The sequence below is a fragment of the Caretta caretta genome, chromosome 19 (assembly GCF_965140235.1).
Source record: "Caretta caretta isolate rCarCar2 chromosome 19, rCarCar1.hap1, whole genome shotgun sequence".
Lineage (NCBI taxonomy): Eukaryota > Metazoa > Chordata > Testudines > Cheloniidae > Caretta > Caretta caretta.
The window spans coordinates 7892081-7916034 of record NC_134224.1 but is presented as its reverse complement, the minus strand read 5'-3'; the positions used below and the strand labels follow the sequence as shown (position 1 = coordinate 7916034).

The following is a 23954-nucleotide window of genomic DNA, read 5'->3' as shown; positions in this document are numbered from 1 at the left end:
TCCTGCCAAGGGGCTGCGGGGGCAAGAGGAGCTCTCGGGCTCCATGGCCCATCTAGGGCCAGCTCTGGGGGCGATTCTTGGGACATAGAGGCCTGTCTGTTAGCAAGCAAGGACGTGGAGGCCTAGACTGTGTCCCAAGCAAACGCACTTCCCAAAGGCCATGCCACCAAGCAGCTCCCAGACGGCATGGGGCAGCTCCCGGCAGCTACTGCCCTGGGCCAGATTGCAGCGAGTGACCGAGCTGCCAAAGTCTCTGGGTCCCTGCGAACAGCGGGCCTGGGGAGCAGGCTGAGGAACCTGCAACTGAGAGGCTGGCTTGGGTGGTCTCTGCTGGGCTGCTAGCTAGCTAATCATCTCTGCACTTAGCCGGCCCTGGGCTCTGTGGGATCTGAGCCTGTGCTCAAGTGACAGGGGAGAGGCACTCAGCAGGGGCAGCTCTTCCCGGGCACCTTTTAACCCTTTCTGCTCCTGCTCAGCCCTGATTCCTTTCCTATCGGGAGAGATTTTACAGCTTGTTGGGTCGAACAGGAGACCGGATTGCGGATCCAGCACGGGTGGATTCCCCACGCCCACTTGTAATCTTTGCTGGGACTTTTCTAGCCTTGTGGGAATCGGCTTCCCCCAGGTGGTGGGGGTCGGGTGCTTCCTTTAGCGCTTGCTCCAAGTGCCGAGGGAGTCCCATGCCGTGGCAGTGAGCAGTGGCCGTGGGCTCTGCTGAGCGTGGGCGCTTGGTGTGGTTCTCGTGACTGTAGTAAGGTTGTCTCCAGCGGGCAGAGAGCTGGGCCTGTTTCTGCTCAGCCATGCTCCAGACTGGCAGTGTCTGCGCCAGGATTTAGGACGGACGGGTAGAGCAGGGGCATGTAAGGAGGAGCAACTGCCTTCCCCCAAACCTGGCTGAAATAGAGGGAACAATCAGGCTGTTTACATGATGCCTGGGAGTTTTCTGACCAGGTGCCAACTTCCCTGTTCAAAAAGTTCCTTCAAGTTGCTCTAAGGCTGGGTCATGAGAGCCGTGTTTCCTCCTCGACACAGTGTTTTGCCAACAGCTGTTGATCACCCAGGTTTCACCATGCACCCAGTGCCAGAGGCTGGTACGTTCGCCACACACCTGAGGCCGATGCGATTGCATTCAGCTACAGGTGCCCTTCTCAGTCCCAAGTGCAAACAGTGCAGGACACAAACCCACAGCCTTCAGGAGCCCCAACGCAGCTCAGCCACCTGCGTCCTCTCCCCCACGGCTGTGGGTCCCAGGGTATCTAGCAGCATCAGCATCCGACACACCACAAGGCACCGGCTCTCCTTGGACTTACCGAGCCACAGCGAGCAGCAGCCCTGCGGATCTGCCAAGCGTTGGCTCTGTGGTCTGGTTGTGATGCCCAGAATGAGGCGTCTTCACCCCAGCTGCTGATGTCTCTGGTGCCTTCTCCCCAGGCTTCATTGCTACACGGGGTCTATCCCACAATGCTTTGCTTCGTAGTTGGAAATTACCTAGAAGCCCCGGATCCCGGCACCGTGTCTGGGTGCTAGATGTTCCAGAATGCACTGGGCCGGCCCCGGAGGTGTGGCACTCGTTCTGACACAAACGGCGGCCTGCCGCGGAACTGATGTGCCCGGGGCAGTCTCCTGCCGTCGCGTGCGGGGGCATCTGGGCAGGCCCTGTGCTCCAGGCAAGCGTCCCATGAATAGTGATGAATCCCCAGCTGTTAGCTCGCACTTTTCATCCCTCGCTCTCGACGCCGCTTTGCAAGGGGGGGTCGCTGCCATTCGCCCTGTTTCGCAGACGGGGAAACGGCGGCCCAGAGCGGGGAAGTGACTTGCCCAAGGTCACCCCGCGACAGGACCAGGATCAGAACCCAGGCCTCCTGAGGCCCCGCTCCTGTGCTCCACCCACTGCAGCTATTGCCCCGGTCTCAGGAGCCCGAAGCCCCGACAGCAGTAACCCCACGGGGCCCAAAACAGGTCAGATGCAATCGGTACCGTCTGCCCGTTGCAGCATCCAGCCTCCTGAGGGCCAGGGCTGCGTTGCTGGGGAGGGAAGAGCCGCTCGGCCCCCCGCTCCCCTCCGGCAGGCTAGGGCAAGAGCAGAGTACGTTCTCCTGCACTTTCAGGCCATTAGATAAGCGTGTGGTTCCCGCGCTATAAAGCATTTGAAGCCAACTGTTTTCCCTGCAGGGGCGATAAGAGCTGGGGAGCGCCCTGCCTCCCCAAGGGCTACGGGCGGCTGATGTCCCTGTTATGTTACTGTGAGTGGGACAGATTTATAGATCCCTGGCAGAGCGGGAAACTGCCACTGGGTGAAACAGATACGGTTTGGCGGCAAAGCCCGGGTGTTGTTTTTTTTTGAGTGTGGAGAGAATTTAGAGAGACTCCCTGGATCCTGGCTGCAGGCCCAGTGAGCAGCAGTTCAGGGAATGCCAGTAACAAAGGAATTATTCTCTTCTCCCACCCGCCATTCTCTGCTCCTTCCCCTCCCCGGGCTGGTACTTTCCTAGGCAGCTGTTGGAAAGCAATGGCCTGCAGCAGGAGACTTCATCCCAGCCCCAACCCTCCCACCTGCTCTCACCCCAGGAATGGGGGGCTGTCCTCTTCCCGCCGGGTCCCCTTCTCCGGGCCAAAGCTGAGGCAGATCCGTTAGTCTCAGGGTCTGATAGGCCGTCATGCCGCTGTGCAGAGCCGGTGTCGCGGTGTGGCTGGGTTGTACCCACGCCAGAGCACCATGTTGCCCCTGGATGCAGCCCTCTTTGGGCTTAGGGACAAGCGCTGAGCTCTGCCAGCTTTGCCCAGTGGATGCAGGGTTTTCCCTGGCCCCGCTGAGACACGTGGTGTCAGCGGGAAACCTGGCCTGGGCAGGCAGAGATTTGCTGGGATTCGTGGGCATCCTGCCCGGTTGTAGCTGCGATTCCGAAGGGGTCGCTAGCAGCTGCCTGACGTGGAGGGGCCCTTCCCTGTCTCCAGAGAGAGACTTTGCTTAACCACTTGCAGTCTATAACCCTTGTGTTGAGAATGACCCTGAGCTGGGCTCTGCTAGTTTCTCTGGGCTGGGCTGCTTCTTGACTGGGAAAATCAGTGGGGTTGGCACCTCTCACCTGCCGCCCACCAAAAGGAGGTGTCAGTTGGAGTGAATTGGGCCACTCTGTGACCCTCCCACCCCCTCCTCACATGAGCAATGAAATAGTTAACACTGGCAAACTTGCATCATTGCCCGGCTGTCCGAGTTAAGTCATGGAGATGACTGGGGCAGTTCACATGTCTCCAAGCTATTGAGCCGCTGTCTGCTTCCGTTCCACTCAAGTCACGTTTTTTGATTTTTTCTGTGCAATCGGCTCGGTCTGTCTTAACCAAAAAAAAAAAAAAAAAAAGCGGAGATCCTGGAGAACGTGACAGTAGCTTCAGGGCCGTTCCCAGGGGAAATACACCACTTGAGAGGTCTGTGACATTCTTTCACGAGCCACAAACAGAGGCCAACATTTGCAAATCTAGGAGCCTACGCTTAAGGCTCAGCTCCCAAGTGCATATTTAGACGCTGAAGTATCCGTGGCCTGCAGAGCTGCTGAAGGCCCCTGGCCCCCAGCACAGTCCCGGGGGCTGCAGGAAGTTCACGTCTTTGGAAATCAGGCCTCCATGGATTCAGGAGCTACCCGTTCAGTCTGAGAATGCCTGCCGCAGTCCTTGAGTTGGACCACGGGACGCCCTTCAGGTCAGAGCCCCTCCTTTGTTGGATTCTTTCACCTGAGGATCTCCAAGCCCTTTACAAAGGTAGGTGAGCACCGGGGGTCCCCATTTTTCAGATGGAGAAGCTGAGCCACGGAGACATGACGTGACTTGCCTGAGGACCAGAGCCCACGACTCCTGGCTCCCAGCCCCTTCCTCTTGCCATTCATCTCTCTAGCGGAGAAGTGGCTGAAGTGATGCAGAGGGAATGGCACACGGTGGGGGTCAGGGACATGGGGCGGGAGGATGTGCTGTATATTCCAGGCCCCCCCAGAGAAACGCAGCTGGGGAAGCTGGAGAGCCTAAGCAGAAAGGCTCTTGCCAACAGCTCGTGCAGGGCAGAGGAATCAGAAAGTTGCCAAAGGGAGTGAGAGCTGCAGTTTGTGCCGGTTTGGATTGCTATGATCCGCCGGGCGGGGGAGGGAGGTAATCTGAGCGTCGCGGCGGGAAAGGCTCTGGGGCTTCGCGGCAAAACTGGCCGGGGGAAAGGCCTTTTCCACAATGAAAAACCTCTTGGAATTTGGACTCTGGCCCTGTGGCGCGAGAGTGGCGGTTGGGAGCGGAGCCGTTGGGTGACTGAGGGGGATTTGGCGGCAGGGTCCCTGGGAAAGCCGCCAGCACCTGCTGCCCAAGGTGTGTCCGTGCAGCAGGGGTGGCAGGGTTTGGGCAGGGCTCAGCTGTGCTTCCGTGCACCCAAGACTTGGTCCCCGCCTCTGTCAGAGCACCCTGGAGCACAGAGCATGTTACAAACATGACACTGAATTTTCAAGAGACAAGTGATTTTGGGGCTCCCCAGCAGGAGACATTGTCAAAGGGCCCAGATTGCCGGAAAATGCAGCTCCCCCTCACCCTGAATATCAGGCCTGTCTTGAGGGCCCCAAAGCTCTAGTCACCCAAGGTGTCTGAAGGCTTAACACCTAGGATTCCCAGGCCTTTGCTCTAACCACCAGATCCGCCCCCTCCAGGCCTATGAGGTTGGTTATTTGCTTTTGTTTTTTCCTTCCATTCAGGACTTTCCTTTGCGTTTAACATAACCCACAGATGGCTTCTTATTTCCTGGAGTCCGGTGCCGTTTGCTGTCTTTGCAGCAGCTGGCGTGAGGTGCTGGGTCCACCTGGCAAACAAACCCACCAAAGGGTGAAGTCTGGGCCTGATCCTGCATTGCTGATGCCCTTGCAGCCAATGGGAGCTCTGCTTGGGCCAGGGTTGTAGGACAGGGCCCTTGGCAAACCATTTCAAAGCGTCCCAAACACGGGACTGGTGATTTGATAAGTAAGGTTCGTTTTAAGGCTCCCTCTCCTCCCCCCCCCCCACTTTTTTTCAATTTTGCAAAGTGCTTAGTTTGCTAGGTGACGCTTTCGCTGCATAAGGCAAGTTCGCTGCCCCGAGGAGTGTGCAGTGGAGGTGGGGCGGATACCCCAGTGTGCGCTGCGGGGGGCACTGGCAGAGCGAGGGGGGAAACGCTCCAGAGAGGGTTTCTGGGGTTGCACTCAGCTGGCCTGTCTTGCTGTGTGCGGTTTTATCAGTGCATTTCCACCTGGCGTTGAGCAGTGTGTGCGGGGGGGGGGGGGGGGGGCGATCAGCTAGGGAACGTGTGTGTAGGGGGGGGCGCAAAGGGGAGGCTGTGCTGGTGCGGGGTGGTATGGAGCCCAGAGGGGCAAAGCGGAGGGCCCGGGAAGAGCAGCCGGAGGAAATGCGAGCTGAGATGCAGGTAGCAGCAGAGGCTCCAAAATGGGCGGGTGGGGGGGTGTTTTTTTGTCACTGGAGGGATGTGGCTGGGCTGGCGGTGAAGGACAGAGAGCCTGGCATGGCTAGAGAAGAGCAGGAGGAGGGAGGCCTTGTGGCGGGGGGTTAGTGGCGGGAATGGAGAGGAGACGCTGCATGGAGGAGCTTGTTGAGGGGGGGTGGCCCCAAGGCTGGTGTGAACCGGGCGAGCGGGTTGTGGTCTGTGCTAGAGAAGAGTGGGGGGTGGGATGGGGCTAGTTGGGTTGGAGTTGGTGGATCATGGCGGGATGTCCTGCCTGAGGTACCGGAAAGGCAGCTGAGGAAGAGACCAAAGAAGTCGAGGTGGGAGTCATCGGCGGAGAGGCAGGAGCTGAAAGCAGCGGGGGCAGGTGGGAGGGGCACAGTCCTGTGGGCTGGGGGAGACGAGCCCCCCAGTGCGATGACGACTGGGAGTCTGGTGCGGAAAGATAAATGGGTTGGGGGTTGAAGTCTGTACAAACCCCGATTCCCTCACCGGGCCCTGCTGTACATCCAGAAACGATGAGGCAGGTTCCATTTCAACCAATGCGTCCGGGCAAGGAGTGTCCCCAGGGGGCCTTTTGGCTGCTGTCTCTGAGGGGCGCTGGGCTGAAGCGCGGTGCCCTGGGTCAGCTGCTAGGTCTGGCGTGGCCTTCTGCCTGCCCTGGGCTCGCTGATTCTCGCTTTGCCGCTGCTGACTGGGTCTGCGGGGTGGAAATTCCCACCCATTCGTCACCAGTGTCCAGGGTACTCATAGAATCATAGAATATCAGTGTTGGAAGGGTCCTCAGGAGGTCATCTAGGCCAAACCCCTGCTCAAAGCAGGGCCAATCCCCAATTTTTGCCCCAGATCCCTAAATGGCCCCCTCAAGGATTGAACTCACAAGCCTGGGTTTAGCAGACCAATGCTCAAACCACTGAGCTATCCCTCCCGCACCGGTCCCCCATGGCTGGGTACCGAGTCACGGGAACGGCCCCATCCTAATGGCAGGCCTGTTCTTCTGCTTCTTTAATACAAACTTGCGCAGAGAATTCACGGCTTCAGCTCTGGGAGCTGCCTCTCATCAGGTGCCCCCAGGGCTTGGATTTCTCTGGCGCTGCTGAGACCGAGCATCAGATCTGGGCTTGGGGCTCAGCTCCTGGGGCTCTGGGCTGGGAGCTTTTGGGCAAACGAGCCGAGAGGTAATTAACGGCCAGCTTCCGATAGTGTCGTGGGGCCACCTGCTGGACAAGAGATGCAGAGCACACACCGGCTGAAAGGAGCCGGGCAACCTCAGGGAGCCAATGGGATCAGTGGCACGGGTCCAGTTTGTGTCCCCTGGCTGCAAATGGGCACCGCTCCCAGCTTCCCCCGCTGCAGGCCACCGGAGCGACTCCGGCCGTCGCCGGCACTGCTGCAGGGCCCAGCGTTGCTACTCCGGTGGTAGCCTTTGGCAGGTGGAATCAGGAGTGGACAAAGGCCAGAGTGCTGGATCCTCGGCCCCCAAGTCCCCATGTTGGAGGGGACCCAGCTGCGACAGGAAGGCAGCATCACAGGTGGAAGGGGTTAGGAAGATCAAGGACTCTGGCATGAGGAAGACGGTGCCTCTCTGCGGGGGGCGAGGGGGTCAAGCCTGTTGGGAGCCCTCAACGTTTTGCAGTGAAAGGGGATGAAATACTGGTGAATCTTTATAGAGCATGGCCTGGCACTGCTAGATCGTAGGGAATGCTGTGTTGTCGCCCTCTCCCGGCAGCTAGCAGGGGAAGCAATGACCAGGGGGCGGTGGACAGCTGATTGCAGGGGGGGTTGCCCGTGACCCCTTTCCCCCGGTGGAGGAAGCCCCGGCGAGGCCAAGCAACAGAGACGGCGCCAGTCTGGCAATAAACAGATTAAATGTTATTTTATTTCACACAAAAATGTACAAAATAACAGGTGAGTGGCTTTTAATTGTTTTATATTAAAAATCTAAGAGGTGCACTGAGCTATTTTCAATGGACTCAGTGCGGGAGGGTTTCAAGATGATGTCTTTTTCTTCTTCTTCTTCATCGTCATCGTTGTCACAGTCGGACCCTTGGAGTGATTCACGCACATTATTTACATCTGTCAGGAGAGGCGGCTTCCTGCCGGCCATGCCCTGGACCCCTCCCTTCGCACTTGGGGGGGTGTAGTCCAGATAAAGTGACCGTACACTGTACCCCTGTGGGAACCATGGGACGCCCCCCCTGCTCCCGGGCTTCCATCCCCGAGCCCCCACCCCAAGCTCAGGCAGGCTAAGAACTGGGCATGTCACATCGCCACTGAGGGGGTGCTGGGGGTGGGAAACGGAACGGAGACGCACGGAGTGGGTGGCACGCAGCCTGCCAGAGTTGGACACTGATCTTCTTTGGAGGGAGGCGGGGGGCGTTGGGGAGGGCGGATTTGTGGGCTGCTTAGTTTGTTCTTGTATTTCTGCATTTTTATTTTTTAAAAACTTTTTTCCCTTTCTTTACAAAATGAGGACTATGATCATGGTTATTTATAGCAACATGGCAACATTTAAAATTTTCTGCTGACAGTTCTAAGTTAAGCCTCCAGGCCTCAGCTGCACAGATCCCCCCCCACCCCACCGCTCTCGAGGCGCTCACTGCAACAGGGCCCGGATCTGCTTGGACGTGGTGTCATCGTTGAGGTGCCGGGTGGTGTACCTGCAAATGGAGGAGGGGGATTTATGCTACTGAAGAGTCCACGTGGTGCTTTTCAAGCCATTAAGCCTCCTCTCTGTCTCCCAGAACCAACCGTCGTGACGAGCTCAGGCCAAACCATTTTGATCGCATTGTGGTGTTTATGCTGACTCCACATTTTAATCCTGTCCCACCAGGAAACCTCTGAACAGTGAACGCTCAGGACAAAGAAGGGAACGGCAAGGCACAGACAGGAATCTCAGGCAAGCAACGGAGCAGGAATTTACCACGCAAGGGAGGACTAATGCCCCTTATGAAGGAGCCATTTATCTTATGAAGTGGGATTTAGACTGAGAACCTGTGTGTGACAAGGGGTCTAATCCAAGGGTTGGGAATTGTGCTGTATAACACAGAGGCCAGCCACAAGAAATGCGCCTCGAAGCACACCTGAACCCTGACCCTTTCCCCAGACACAAGGCCAGCAGCCTAGCTGCTTCAGACATCAGATTCAAATATGCTGGAGACCAGCACTCCAAAGGATCTATCTAATGGGAGCAGATCCCAAGCACAGTTGAGATCAACCTAAACATCTGTCAGAGAACGCCTCCGAGTCCATGGGTGTGCTTCAGCTGATACTCAAAAGGAAGCTCGGTGGACCTGGAACCAAGAGTTTTAGCCCCGTGCATTTCGGATCCATGCCTCAGAGAGCAATGGGCGCGCACCAGAAACACAATCTTTGCACTGGCTGATTCAGGGACTTGAAAGCATGATTACTATGGGTATTACTGCCGTGCCTGGGGGCCTTCGCTGCGATTGTGTTAGGTGCTGCACATAAGCATAGTAAGAGATGGTCTTTGCCTCATAGAGCTCAGTCTAAATAGACAAGACAGGTGAGAGAAAGGGCCGTATTATTACCCTCCTTTTACAGATGGGGAAACTAAGGCATAAAGTGACTAGTCTGGAGTCGGACAGGTTGTCAGCAGTAGAGGTGGGAGTGTGAACCTGGATCTCTTGAGGCCCATTCAGGGCCAAAACCAACCTGCCTGTCTGTAGAGACAAGGCGCCTTGAATCTGTAGGTCACTGGCTCACACCCAGCCTAGCTCAGTAGCAATCTATAGGGGCTACCACTGGACAGCGGTTTGGTGACCTGTCTGAAATGAGTTGGAGAGTTCTCAGCGGGCAGGTGTCTCCACGACAGGAAAACACCCAGCACAGCTGATGGAAAATCAGCCTCCCTGTTGGCACTTTCTTCAGCAGAGTCAAGGACTGAACAAGCCATAAAGTCTGAGTTGCTCCCACCCTTCTGGGAGTTTGAGGGGCATCTGCTACTGGACTAGTCTTGTAGTGGAATGGATTTGAGCCCCCAGGTCTGTGAGCCTGGCACCTTGAAATGCCCAGAGAAACATTAAATCAAGGGAGTACCAAAGCCATTCTAGTTATTGCCGGTCTGTCTGCTGAATGCACTGTCTGATCTCGGCTTGGCTCCTGGAGGCTTTGAGCTCTATTCTGTGCAAGTGTTTTCGAGAAGAGAGTTCTCAGCAGGGGAGGAGATGGGGCAGACGAGCCTCTCTTACCAAAACAGTCACAGAGAGTGGACTTTATACTAATTCATAAAGAAGAGAACAAACGTGTGTGTGTGAGAGAGATCATCTGCTCTGACCTCTCGTCCATCACAGGCCAGAGAACTCCTCCAAAATAATTCCTAGAGCGGATCTTTTAGAAAAACATCCACTCTTGATTTTAAAATGGTCAGTGATGGGGACTCCATCACAATCCTGGGTAAATTGTTCCAATGGTTAATTACCCTCCTTGTGAAAAATGCATGCCTTATTTCCAGTCTGAGTATGTCTAGTGTCAACTTCCAGCCATTGGTTCATGTTAGACCTTTCTCTGAGAGATCGAATACACACGCGCCCCAGTGAGCCGAGCTGACAAGGGGATGGAGCGTGCGCCTACTCAGCAAGTGAAGCTGGGTTGTAGCATGGGTCACGTCCCCACTAGTTTTAACCTAGTTCATGTGGGCAACAATAGCAGTGAAAACATAGCAGCACAGACCCTGGCCAGCGACCTCAGGGTGTACCCAGAGTCCCCAGCAGGCTGGTGCTGGGGTCAGCAAGCCCATGTCACCATGTCTTCATGACCACCGGTCCCTGCACCAGCTGCATTTGCTAGGTATGCCAACCTGCACTATGATCACACTTTCATTTGCTGTGTAGATGTAACCAAAGACATACGACTCCCGTTGACGTTCCCCAGCTGGCCGTGAAAATCTTGTCTCTCTCTGATACAGCTGCTGAAATCCCTGTCAGCACGGTGGAATTTCCACCTTCTCAGCGTTACCGCTCGTATTAGCAATGCTGTTTCTGCACTGGGGATGTGTTTCCACTGGGAACTGGCGCCAAACCTGACCAGCTAGTTCCTGCCCTCGATTGTGATCTGAGCTGGCTCTGAGGGGGGAAGAAGAATCTTGAGGCTTTTCGGCAGCAAAGAAGGAAAGGAAAGGCATCTCATGTGACCACATCTCCTGTTTCGGCCCCACCCTCCTTCTCAGCGCGAAGGCAGCTGTTGGTCCGGTAGGACAGAGCTATACATACCTCAGTGCGTTCAGGAGCCCCTCTGTGCTGGTTGAAGGCTGATCTTTCAAGACTTTGATGCATCCTTTCATCTACCAGGATTAGAGAGAGAGAGCCAGGCGGGTCAGCGCTCAAATGAAAAGAGCACATGGCAGGTGGGAGCAGGGAATGGCAGCCCCCTGACCCACACCTTCTGAGGAAGGACTGAGTGTTCTCTCTTAGCCCGTCCTTCTCACACTTCCCAGCTGTGTCTTGGCTTCCCTGTCCCTCTCCTTTTTGGCTTTGTCGCCAACCAGCAGATGAAGGGGTGATTGTCGCATAGGTAGGTACAAGTACCCTTGCCTCAGTCTAGCTAGCGTGGTTAAGAACAGCTGGGAAGACGTGGTGGGCCAGCAACCTGAATGCGTACCGAGGATCCCCTGCCGGGCAGATTAAAGCACTGAAATCACACCTTCATTTGCTGTGTAGACATACCCTTTGTTTCTTAAAATGTCCCACCCCTGCTGCTATTGGTTGCAGCACTGCAGTGGTGGGAACTCCAGTGTAGACAAGGCCCCAGGTATATTAACGCAATTCTAAGACCTCCTCTGAGAAGAGTTAAAATACCAGCCACTGACCACCTCTAGGTTTCTCACCAGTGCTATCCCCAGTGGAACTGCATCCAGTGGTGGGAAATGTTTAGTCTTGAGACAGCCTTGCTTTCTTCCTCCATCTGTCTCTTTATCTCCAGTACTTCCTTCCTACCTTATTCTTAAAATCTTGGACTGGGAATTGTCCTGCACCCGCACTGCGTTCTAGGCTGACCGCTGAGTCTCTTAGCTGGCTGCCAGCTGCTCAAGTGCGGTGCCTGGAGGCCCCTGTCCTGCGGTGTGTCTCGTGCACATTACCGCAGATGGGAATCTAGCTGTGGTACGACTCCTGGTCTTCGGGCAACTAGGAAAGCCAAAAGTGAGCCGCCACCCAGGCTGGCTGGTAAGTGCTGTGCTAAGAGTGACTCTGCTGGATGTCACCCCTTGCGTATCTCACGCTGACCAAGACCTCATTGCTCAGAGGTAGGAGAGCAGGAGCGATTCTTGCTTGGCTACTTGTGATGGGCTCATCCAGCCCAGAAGAACCAACAGAACCTGGGTGGAGGTGAAGCATCTTCTCTCTGACTCTGCCCTGATCCAGGGGGTGGCTAGCAGGACCGCTCCTGCTAACCACCAAACCTATGCCTGTAGGCCCCATAGCACTCCCCATCTCTGGCTTCACTGACTCGTGATTTTCTTCTCGTGCCCTTTTGCTGGGCAATGCACTATCTATTGAGACCAAGGTGTCACTCACGTCAATTTTGGAGGTCTTTGCGAAAGCCCCGACGGGGTGAACGTGATCGTAGAGGATAATGACTCCAACCATCACTCGCATGCAGAAGAGAAGAGTCTCAGTGTTGGTAAACCGGCTCCTGTATTCCCTGAAATCAAGAGCGGGGTCAAAGTGACAAGCCGAGGGAAGTCTGGCAGGGTCTGACTTAGTGTCCTTATTGCTGCTGGCAAGTGAAGGGAGATGAGAAGGAGCGTCCCATGGGGGGGTCACAGGTGGGAGAGCTACCTGAACATGCCCCTTCTATATGGGTGCCTATATGTGTTTACAAGCTGGGCTTGGGGACCTGCAAGGATCTCTCAGCGCTCAGGAACTGCATGGATTCACTCCTGGTAGGGTGACTGCTTAGTCCCGGTCTTCCCAGTGTACGTTGATATCATAGAATCATAGAATATCAGGGTTGGAAGGGACCCCAGAAGGTCATCTAGTCCAACCCTCTGCTCGAAGCAGGACCAATTCCCAGTTAAATCATCCCAGCCAGGGCTTTGTCAAGCCTGACCTTAAAAACCTCTAAGGAAGGAGATTCTACCACCTCCCTAGGTAACGCATTCCAGTGTTTCACCACCCTCCTAGTGAAAAAGTTTTTCCTAATATCCAATCTAAACCTCCTCCACTGCAACTTGAGACCATTACTCCTCGTTCTGTCATCTGCTACCATTGAGAACAGTCTAGAGCCATCCTCTTTGGAACCCCCTTTCAGGTAGTTGAAAGCAGCTATCAAATCCCCCCTCATTCTTCTCTTCTGCAGGCTAAACAATCCCAGCTCCCTCAGCCTCTCCTCATAAGTCATGTGTTCTAGACCCCTAATCATTTTTGTTGCCCTTCGCTGGACTCTCTCCAATTTATCCACATCCTTCTTGTAGTGTGGGGCCCAAAACTGGACACAGTACTCCAGATGATGGAATTCCCTCCCTTGGCTTCCTGCTGGCCTGTGATTTTAGAAGCCATCTGCCAGCCCGGGTTCCGCGCCTAGGCACACGGGCCAGGATTAAATACTCACGGGGTCTCCAGCATCACCCTGCAGACACAGGCCATGGTGCTCAGACAGTCAGTTGTGTCCTCAATGGGGAGGGTCTTGTTCTGAAAGGAGAGAACGAGAGAGACACTAGATTTGCCTCCTGATCCCCTGTGCCCCTCGCTGGAGGGGAGGGATCAGTTAGGGACTGAATCACTTCATCGTATTGCTATTTCCCTAACCCCTGTTCAGTTGGTCTCCCTCTATAAACTCCTGTGCCTATGCTGCAATGGACAACTCTCCATGCCTGTGGCTTATACACACCTGTTTCTTATGACAAAGGACATCCATGACCACGGATGTTGGAAACCTGCTGAATTCGTGAAGGAATCCTTCCAAAGCTCGCATCCTGTTTTCTCTCATGGTGAATTGTTGGGCCAAACTTACTGCTGGGCACAGCTTGATTGACTTCAATGGTGTCTCACTGGTTTACCCAACAGGTACATCTAGGCTATTGTCTATATTTCTCTCCTCCAGCCCCCCCCCCCCCCCCCCCCGGCTTTTGGTTTCTCTTTCTATCTTTGGGGCTCACTCACCTCTGAAACAAACTTGGTTGTGGCGTTGCTTAGAGTTTTAAGCATAGGCGTGGCCTCTGCATAGAAGAGAGACATCCTGTTGGCCATTTCATTGTTAACGTCACTCTCGGCCTCCAACTGCAGGACATGAGATGCGAAAGACGTCTTGGTCACGTTAATCCCAACAGGACTGGGCAAATGCTGAAAATGTCTGAGCCCATCCTAATCTGCCCTGTTGGAATGTGCTGAACAGACCCAGACTATAACCTCACCAGCTCACACCTCCCAGTTCAGGTCTGGATTTGCTGAACTTGGGGGCTCAACCCGGACCGCCTTCAGGTTTGTTCACCCCAAGCCTTGCTGGTGCGGCAGAGAGGCGAGGGGACCTAACGCAGCCGTCCTCCGGTTCATTCTGCGCATCACTTTATGAGAGGCCCACCCACTGCTTGTGTCCTCCACAACTTGCTCCTCGAGATGTTTAGTTCTGCCAACCATCTGGTAGAGCATCGAGTGACAAGCACTGCCCCTGAAGGAATCTCTCATCTTACTTTTCTAGCAGTTTATGTAGAGTTCACCTCCAAAGCTTTTTACCCAGTGTTAACCCGGGCTAGCAGGGCTAAACAGACCTCCATATCCACGCTCATTCCATCCCACACTGCTCTGACAAGGAACTCAAACCCTTTGGGAGGGGGACCGACCTCTTACCTGTAAATTGTTAATGCGATTTCGGCTGAGGGTTCTTCTGTAGTAGCTAAAATCATTCTGGATGGCAGGGTTGGTCATCTGCAGCAAACATGGACAGAGAAGATTGGAGGTCTGGTCAACTGCTCTTGGTAACGCTCCCATAGGGCAGAATGGGCCTTAGATCTGGATTTGTTAGACTGGGGGCCAGTTTCCAAGAAATGGTTGAAAGAGGAGTGGATAAACCTCTCAAAATCTAGCATAAGGGATGATACCCCAGTGGCGATTGGTGGGAATGGTCCAGAGGACCTAGTGTAGGCTAGTTCCACTGCCCGTTTGTCTAATGAGTGGTTCGTTTGGTTTACGCTTGCATGTCAAGTAAAGCAGAGCTAATTCACCAAGTCACAATTTAGCATTACAAGGAGGAACATGCCAGGGAATATTGACTCCCTGAAGAGCATGGCTTGTGTTGGGCTGTTACTGCGTCATGCAGCATTGGTTCTCTAAACCAACAGACCATCACTGGGAAAGCCGAGTTTCCGAGCTCCCATGTTCTGTCTCTAGCGGGACATGCAAAGCTTCCCTACCTTGAACTCGTCGAAGCTGAGGGTGAAGTGTAGGATTTCTGCAAACTGCTTTGCTAGGGCTTGTTCTCTCTCAAGGTGCTGAGTCGGTGCATAGGGCGGGCTAGTCAGAGCTTCCAGCAAGCTGCGCAAAGCATTCTCTGGGAGCGGGAGGAGAGAAAAAGGTGTATTACAGGGCGGCATGTCACCCAGCGATTGCCAGCGCTCAGGCTTAACCCCCTCCCACCCCGCATGGAGCAGTTCAGCCTTAGCTGGCAGCAGATTTAACTGCAGGTTCTGGGCTATAACCTCCCCATCTCCTGCACTCAGGGGCTTTTCTACCTCTCCTGACCCAGGGACACGCACCAGCGGTGTTTCCCCTCCCTGCAAACTGCTGGAAGCAAATCTCTTCATTCTCGTTTAACAGCGGGGTTATTTCCTGGGTGAATCCCCTTGATCTCATTCCAAAGGTGAGCAGCCCCCGGATGGCTCAGCAAAGGAAGGGAGCTGGCCTATTTCAGCCAACCAATCACTTGATGTCACTGGAACAGAGCTGATAATCTGATCTGTTGTGTCCACTTCAGTCCCTTCCAGCCAATCTGCTTTTCAAATATTGGTGAATCTAGCCTCTTCATCTCCCCACCCCAGTGAGTGAGATCTGTTTCGCAATCCCCATTTTACAGATGGGGAAACTGAGGCACAGAGTGTCACAGTGACTTGCCTTAGACACGCAAGTCAGTGGCAGAATCCGGACTTGAACCTAGGGCGGAGCCCCACTCCTGAGCCTTAACTACTAGACCATCCTCCCCTCTGAAGCCCAAGGCCAAATGCTGCAGTCCTTGCTGAGGCAACGCGCCGGTTGTTCTGAATGAAGGACAGGTGGGTGCGGCCCAGTGATAGCGTTTGGAGTGACATGCGGGGCAGGGAGCTGGATGTGGGCTGAGGGCAGCAGGTTTGTGCAGGTGTTCGGGGGACAGGAACGGAGATTGCGTTACTAATGGAGCTGGGGCTCACCCAGTCGAAGAGAGAACTCATAGAAGCGTTTCAGCTTTGCCACTAGAGGGCACACGGCGTTCCAGGCCTTCTCCTGTAGCTGGAGGTCATTGGGATTTTGGATTGCCTACAAGGAACCGAGATGGCAAGCTCATCGTTCGTGCCTGAATCCCTGCCCGTGTCCTCAGGCCAATGGCTGGAGGAGCTGAAGAGCTTTACCTCTCTGATCTCCAGCCCAGCCCCCGTGTAGGACTGCAGTTCAGCCAGGATTGTCTGTGCTTCCTCTAGCACGGCATTGACCTGGTTCCACACAGCTGTCTCGGCTTCCGTGGGCTGAGCATCTGCATCAGATCACCCCCCCCAAGAAAGCAACATTTCAGCGTGTGCGTCGGACAGCGAGAGTGAGGGCTCTTTGGCGGCCGGTCCCCGAGCAGTCTTAGACCCGGGGAAACGCACTGGCTTGTCTGGGGCGCAAGGGCAGACAGAGCGATTCCTCTGCCTAAGGCTGTGGAGAAAGTGCCGACGAAAGATGTGCGAAAGGGAAATTAGAAAACCTCCCACCAGTAGGGCCAGGCCCCATCTAGTGCTAGGCCTCATCTATCCGCTAGTCAGATCTGAACCTTCTGGAGACCTGGCTCTCCTCTCCCCAGTGATCTAGTCACACACGCAGGCTCCCAACGGAAAAGAAACGTGTGCAAAGGAAACAACACAAAGCAAACCAAAGGGAAGAAACGTCTCCTGCTGAGAGAACAACCCAATTGGAATGAGATGCTTTGGAATATGACTCCCCTCCACGGGCTTGGTTCTGATCCCATAGCAAATCAGGAGTCAGTGGACCTACAGTAGCATCATACTGGTGTAGGGAGGGAATGGGGCCCTTTCTTTCCTGACTGGGCCAGATTCCGGGCTCAACTTCCAATCTTACTGCTCCTGAATGGGCCCGTCAGATCCCTTCCTGCCTCACTTCGCACGGGAAAACAGCTCCCTGTTAACTAACATTGTCTCTCTGGAATAATGGATGGGACTGAGAGGATTTACATGGCAGGTAAATGTTAAGAATTCAGGCTTCTGGCTGGGACCTGAATGCCTGGCTGAGCTTCTGGCTTTGGGTTATAATCAACAGAGCAGAAACCAGAAGGAGAAGATAACCTTACAGGGATGGGACTGGCGCTAGGGATGGAGAGCTAAGCCCACCTCCAGCTCTGAAATGCCCCTACCAAAACCCTGAATGGCTTGACAGCCCTTTCTGCCGCCCCTTTGGAAACCAGCCTTTTAAATCCCCCAACATCTGGCAAGACCAGCTTCCTGAGAAATCGCCTACGGGAGACCAAGCGGGATGGTGAGTGGGGAAGAAATCGCTACAATTTCTGGAATGGGTACGATGCCATGGGAGATTAACTGAGACGACAACTTAAAATGACATGAATGTGGGGGGAAAAAAAATAAAAAATAAAATAAAAATCCCATCTCACGTTCAAAGTCAAGGAAAAAATTAGGGCCTTGTTCAAGGTCGTTATAAGTCAACACTTTAAGAAGGTTCCCCATGTGACACCTGCAAGAGAAGAGACAAGAGGAAAAAAATACGATGGGTAGTGAGGTGGCGTTCATGGAAGGAAGCAGTGGGAGCACTAGCCTGAGGGAAACATCTGGGCAGCAGGAAGAGCCCCTCGGGCATCAGAGTGTCAAGGGGTTTGGCCGGCTGTGTCACTCCGGAATCTTTGTGGCCGCACGTAAGAGGTGCCAGTTGTTGGCTCTTCGTAAGCAAGAGCCTAAGGGAGGCAAAGGCTATTGAGCCCAGCAACTTTGCAGCACGCGGCAATTCTAACCTTAAAGAGCCGTGCTGCTCAGTTAGAACGAGCTGAGGCTCATTAGAGACTCTCCCAAGATCTTGATGGCGACTGCAGCCATACGTGGCTCACGGGCGGGCGGCCCGGCAGCTGCTCCCAGCCCAATGAGCTGCAGCCTCTTCCTGCCCTCAGATGGAGATGAGCGTTGGCTGATGAGGGTGGTGACCAACAGTAACAAGCAAAGTGAGGGAGAGCCGCTGTTCTCCAGGTGGGGGAGGGGGGGAATGGTCCCAGGGCTTCCTGGAGTCCCGCTGCATGGGGTGGGTATGTCTCATTTCATCTCCAAAGCCAATACCTGCCCCTTGAGTCTCAGGGAGGTAATTACCCAGCAGCATGGAACATCCATCTACCCCACAGTTACAGCCGGCTCCGGGGACCCGGAGGCAACATGGTTCCGATGAGACTTTAACCTCCTGGCCCATACCCAGGCTGAAGCTTTGGACGTGTCCAGCCCTGGTCCCAGAACATGGGTCTGGGCCAGGCTCTGCTACAAATTGGCAGCATGTTTGGAAGGGAATCTCCTGGCTTGCTCACAGTCAGGAGGTACCTGGGGCCCTGCTGGGGGAATTGCTCTTGTGACAACCAGAAAAGGTCCTTGAATGGGGCCTTAGGGCTGAGCCATCCCTCCTGGCCCCATCTCCAGCCTCACGCTGCAAGGGCCTCCCCAGTGCTGCAGAGCCAGAGGACTATTTTGGGCTCCCCCCCAGGCCTCTCTGAGCCAGACTCTGTGGTGAACAGAGCCCTCGCCTCTCAGCCCCCGCCGGGAGGCAGCGTGTGAGCTGTGCTCCACTGCACTATTTTTACACCCCTCGGGTTTTCCTAAGTGCTGACTCTGAGCTGCTTCTCTGAGTGGATGAGGAGGGGCAGCCACGGGGGCTCTTGTCTCGCTGGTTTGCCCAGGTTAGTCAAAGGCAGGTGGGTTATTTTAGGAGTGACCCCAGCTTTCCGTCCTCCTTGTTCCCTTTCCTACCCCCTTGGGAGCGTCGGACCCATCTTCAGCACTGGTGCAGCTTACAGAGCGAGCTCCAGCCTGGATGTGTTTTGACCATGGGGGCCTCTCACCCCACGGCGAGCAGTGGGGTGGCGTTGCCAGCGTGAACAAGTCTCTGTTTTATTTCTCACTGTGCTGCTCCCTGATCCTCCAGCTCCAGGGGCTGGGGCCAAAGGGAGTTTGGCTCCCTGAAGCTGTTGGATGTTGCCAGCAGTACAATGAGGCAGCACAAATCCTTCCTTCCTCCTTCTGCGGCAGCATGTGACCAGCCATTACAGGCAGACGGGCTCTTTGGGGGCTTATTGGCCTGCTGGGAGGCTTATTAGCGGTCCAAGTCCTACAGGCTTGTGAGCAGCGAAGGGGATTCAGGCATCATGGGGCAGACCAGGCAGCTGCCTCGGGAGAGCGTGTTTGGGGCTGAGATCCTAGTGTGAACGGCAACGGCCTCTCTCTCTCCCAAATATCCTCTGGGGGAATGTCACCTCTCCTCCACGGCTGCCATAAATGAATTGCCCAGGTTGCTGGGAAGCCTCGCTCCATAGCAAATCTGTCTCGGCACCTGGATCCCAGAGCCATGGGTGCTGGATAAATAAAGAGAGCCAGTGGGCTGGGGCCTCTCCGTTCGGGCAGCGGCCGGGGTGTGGTGGGTGCTCCAGCGTGGAGGAACCTCCCCCCTGTTAAGGATAAAACCAGGAAAGCCCCTGAGCTCTCCATTGGCATCTGCAGGGTGAGGCCGGAGCTGCTCGTTTGATGGGAGGACGTAAGATTTCCCTCCCCGGACCTGGCTGGCGATGGAGATGGGATGTGACAGGCGGCAGGGAAATCACATGGTGGTTTCACGTGGGAGAGAGTCTATTTAATGCCCCCACCCCATTCCCCTGCTCAGTGGCGACCCAGGGCCGGCCTTAGGGAAAATGGCGACCTGGGCAAAAATGTATTTTGGCGCCTCTGGTTCACGCTGCCTCCCTGGGCTCCAAACACATCGCCCCCATCCCCCCTGGTCCCTGCCACCTCCCCAGGCTCCAAACACATCGCCCCCATCCCCCCTGGTCCCTGCCACCTCCCCAGGCTCCAAACACATCACCCCCATCCCCCCTGGTCCCTGCCACCTCCCCAGGCTCCCAACCCATCCCCCACATCACCCCTGGGCCAGCAGCCTCCCCATCTATCCCTCCATCCCCTCTGGCCCCCACAGCCTCCCTGGGCTCTCCACCCATCGCCCATGGCACCCACCACCTTCCCAGGCTCCCAACCCATGCCCCCATCTCCTCTGGCTCCTGCTACCTCCCCGGGCTCCCTATCCACCCATCCGCCCTGGCTCCTGCTACCTCCCCGGGCTCCCTATCCACCCATCTGCCCTGGCTCCTGCTACCTCCCCAGGCTCCCCATCAACCCTGGCCCCCACTGCCTCCCCCAGGCTCCGCACCCATCCCTCTGGCTCCTGTTGCCTCTCCTGGCCCCCTCATCCATCACCCCTAGTGCTGCTGCCTCCCTGGGCTCCCCACTCATCACCCCAGGCCCTGCAACCTCCCCTCCCACCCATTGCCCTGAGCTCCCTTCTGCAGCCTCGCACCCCGGGCTTGCACCCACTCCTTGCCTCTCGACCTTGGTGCACCCCCCTGATCACGGTGCCCCGGGTGGTTGCCCACATTGCCCACCAGTAAGGCCGGCCCTGTGTCCACCTGTCCAGCCAAGCCTACGGGAGCTGCCAGTGCCAGCCTATCCCAAGCCAGGGAACTGTTTCCCACTGTTCGTTTGGCTGCAGCTGCCCTCACTCAGAGAGGTCTCTAGGGACGTTACCAAACGTAATAAGGCCCGTCAGTCAAGCCCATTGCAGGGACCAGTGTGAATGTATGGTCATCTTTAGAGAGCAGCGGCTTTTCCTCCTGCCAGGCACAGAAATCCCCCGGCCCTGAGCGCGGGACTTACTTTCAAAATCCAGGAAAAAATGAGGACAGTTTTCTAAATCTTTGCCCAATACCTTTATCAGGTTGCCCATGGCCAGCAGACCTGAGCGAGAGAAAGAACAGAATGGAACAGCACAAGCACTGAGAGCTACAGCATGCCACCGCCCGGAGCACGGCGCTCCTCCTCCCCCCTGGCCCAGAGCCATCCACCCTCCTGCACCTCTCAGACGGCCCACGCCCGGCGGAGAGCCCCTGGCCAAAGGCTCCCTCGCAGTCATCCCCTCTTACCAGAGGGTGACACTACCAAGCCTGGGCCGACTTACCTGCCTGCGCCAGATACAGCTGGTATCGGCTCTGCAAATACAGGGGAGTCTCCCTCTGCCTCCCCACCTGGCTATGGACTTTGGGATGCAAGAGCAGGTGAGCGGCGGTGAAAGCTGGGCATGCTACTGTCCGCAGCACAGCCGTCTGCTCCACCTGTGTCCCTCTCCTGCTGGGTGTCTGCGTGAGGACACGGAAACGCGACTGCTCTCCCCGCCACTTCTGTTTTTTCTATTTTTGAGGCCGGAGGGGAAGCGGAGAGCTTGTTCCGTGCCTCGAATTTCCTGTGTGAGCCTCTCGCATCTTCCCCTCCACCCGAGCTATTCTGCCTTTCAGGACTTCCTCCTAGCCCAGCAGAACAGCAGAGGCCCCCTGACTTCCCTAACGCTTGCTGCTGCTATTTCTTGGTGCCCCTTCAGCTGCACTGAGAAACTGTTCCCCTGACTGGCTGGGGTCAGAAGGCAGGAGCCCTTATTGGGCCCACCTAGCATCTGTCTGCCACTGAGGGCACTGGGATGGGAAAACACCCGTCCCCATAACACCACGACCCTTACACTTCCTTAAACGGAGCTGCAGGCAAACCAGTCCCTGTGAAGCTGCATGGGACAGTTCCACAAACGAATGGGAACAGGTCTCCCTGAGCACCAGTTTGCATGCGCCCCTTGGGTTTACATACTGCTACTTGAGAGGTCTGGGCTAAGGCCTGGCATGCTCCAGTTGTTCAGCTCTGGGCAGTTCACAATCATCATGAAGTCTTGTTATTCCCATTAAGCAGAGGGGGAACCTGAGCAGTGAAGTGACTTGCCCAGCACTGCACAGTGAGTCAGTGGCAGAGCAGGAATGGAAGCTGCATTTCCCAACCCCACGTCCAGTGCCCCTACCCCCTGGGTAGTCTTGCTCCTTGTCTGTCCCACCATGAGACTCCACCACCTTCATGAATGACCCAGTCTGACCTGCCATCGAGGGGCACCAGAGCTCGGTGCTGGGGTCCCTGCTGTCAGTCCAGCACTGGTTTGCTTTGCAGTCCAGAAACACAGCGTAAGAATCCTTGTGCTGGAGTGGAACGCTGTGACCTGAAACCTCCATCTGCTGCTCTCCTAATGTGCTCTCCACTTGCTGCAGCCCATCAAGGACCCCTCATCCTCTCTCAATTGCAATTTTAAGATACACTAGCCCCCTCACAACCAGGGGTCTCTCAATCTTCTTCTCCAGTCTATTGCTATCACTGATTGTCCCCCAGAGGATGGCTAGGGCAGGGGCAGTATCAACTCCAGGGGTCAAGGAGCCCAACTCCAGGGTACCAAGGCCCTAGTTGCTAGGGCTAACTTGATAACAGACATTGAGCAGAGGCCTAGGACAGCCTGGGTGACTATACTCTGTGTCTGTAAAAATGACTCCATCGGGGGGGGGGGGCAGGGAGCACCAGGACCCCGGCTAGCAGAGCTCCTCTGCCATTAATATCTGGCTGATGCTGGCAGGAGTCAGGGATGGAAGCTGTCCTCTTGCATAACTTCCTTCAGTGACTCCTGCTATAGCTAGGGTAGCTGGCTATTCCCCTTTTCACCCACTCGGTACAGTGCCTTCTGTTGAAACTGAAGTGCTAGCCCCGTGCCCATCCAGTGCCTGCTTGGGGAATTAGACTTAAACTGGTGCTCTTACATCCTGCTGAGAGGGGCTGGGCCTAGACTGTCTGTGAGCTCCCACTAGTAAACACTGCAACCTCCTCTCTAAGGTTGTAACCTCCTCCATTGCTGGCCTCCCAGTTGGGTCTGCTAGGAACAAGAAGAGATGATGGTCTTTACCTTGATTTCTGATGCTTCAGTGACCTCTATGGCAGGAACCGGGGCTGTGTATTGCTCATAAATCACTTCATCGGCTGGCAGAAATCTGCAGTGAGAAGGAGAGGGACGGAACATCACTGGAGGCTTCCAAATTTCAACCATCTTCATGAGTTAAGCAGTTCCCTATAAACCTGCTGATAGTGAGGGCCAGGTGTCCTTGTTGGAACCCAGGGAGTGACTACCTGAGCCCAGGCCTTGCCCATTCATCCAGGGAAAGCTACCAAGGAGCTCAGCAAAGGCCTACACAAAGGTCTCAGGAAAAACTGCCTGGAGTGGGTCATATGGAGGAAGCTATTAGGGTAACGCCAATTAAAATTCTGCCTCTGCAGGCCACATCGTGGGGGTTTGCCCAGGGAGTGGACTCATTGGACACTTCATTCATTTGTACTCTGGCTCCCCCAGTTCAGATCACCACCTTGGATGTGTCTCCAAACATGATGTTACTGTCAGAGAACAATGTTCCTGTGAATCAAAGCGGTGACCCTGTGGCTTGGGGCAAGTGTTTGCTCAGGAATTAAACCCAGGATCTGTAGCTGATGACAGCTAGCCATGACTCTGTCTCTTTCACGGGCTGGCTTAGATACCAGATTCATCCTCATCACATCGGGACCAACCCCATCACACCCTCCATTAACTCCTACTTTGGATCCTGCGCCTTCCTGGTCCTCAAGGCAGCATGGCCAATCTTTGTGACGGGGAGGGAATTCTGAGTGCGAGATCAAGTTGCAGTACAGACTCTGCATCTCTGCCTGGTTTCCATCTTGGTGCTGAGCTCTCCACATCGCTATGGCAACAGCTAAAATGTCTCCTTAAGACATCCTCCCCCAGCCCCATATTGAGTGCATAAGGGGCCTATTGCTCCTCTGTCTGTCGAGAGCAACAAGGGGTAAATGACCAAGCAATTGGCCCTTTAAGATGACAACAGGGAGTTTTTAATCATGCCGTGACGTGTCTACAATCCAAACTTTCCTTTTCTCATCCAGGGCTGCATGGGATTTGAACGCATTTCATGATGCAATTTCCTATCGTCGGCCATTTCGTTTGCAAGATGCAAATGAAGAGGCATCCGTTACCGCTAGCCCAGGGAGAAGTCAAGCTATGGCAATTGATTACTGCCGCTTGGCAGAGATGAGTTATGGTTTCTGTACTGGGGATGAACTGCCTTCTGCAGATGTCTAAAACCTGTATGTCAATGAGAATGGCAGAGAGGCCCCTTCAACATCTCATAAAGTTGCAGGCTGAAGGTCTGCAGT

The 23954-nt window shown here is 55.2% G+C and overlaps 1 protein-coding gene and 1 long non-coding RNA gene across 7 annotated transcripts in view; one reads left to right on the top strand and one right to left on the bottom strand.

Annotated features, from left to right (window-relative positions):
* The first annotated feature begins 3440 nt into the window (after positions 1–3440).
* LOC125624705 (uncharacterized) overlaps positions 3441–23954 on the top strand; it is a 39877-nt gene continuing 19363 nt past the window's right edge. The window contains exon 1 of the long non-coding RNA XR_012665529.1: positions 3441–3756. This is a non-coding gene — a long non-coding RNA (uncharacterized LOC125624705). The remainder of the gene's footprint in view (positions 3757–23954) is intronic.
* The window catches only part of LOC125624703 (CYFIP-related Rac1 interactor A), a 38134-nt gene continuing 21497 nt past the window's right edge, over positions 7318–23954 (bottom strand). The window contains exons 2-12 of one of the 6 annotated variants that reach the window (XM_048825867.2): positions 22663–22747; positions 17267–17346; positions 16014–16135; positions 15816–15921; positions 14826–14962; positions 14263–14340; positions 13579–13695; positions 13028–13107; positions 11992–12118; positions 10690–10760; positions 7318–8118 (exon numbers count right to left, since the gene is read on the bottom strand). In XM_048825867.2, the coding sequence (XP_048681824.1) occupies positions 8055–8118; positions 10690–10760; positions 11992–12118; positions 13028–13107; positions 13579–13695; positions 14263–14340; positions 14826–14962; positions 15816–15921; positions 16014–16135; positions 17267–17339 (975 nt within the window). In that variant the 5' untranslated portion in view covers positions 17340–17346; positions 22663–22747 and the 3' untranslated portion in view covers positions 7318–8054. Of the gene's footprint in view, positions 8119–10689; positions 10761–11991; positions 12119–13027; positions 13108–13578; positions 13696–14262; positions 14341–14825; positions 14963–15815; positions 15922–16013; positions 16136–17266; positions 17347–20561; positions 20643–20862; positions 22246–22662; positions 22748–23954 lie in introns of those variants that run through there. The other 5 variants (XM_048825869.2, XM_075121387.1, XM_048825868.2 and 2 more) reach the window with 5 other exon arrangements.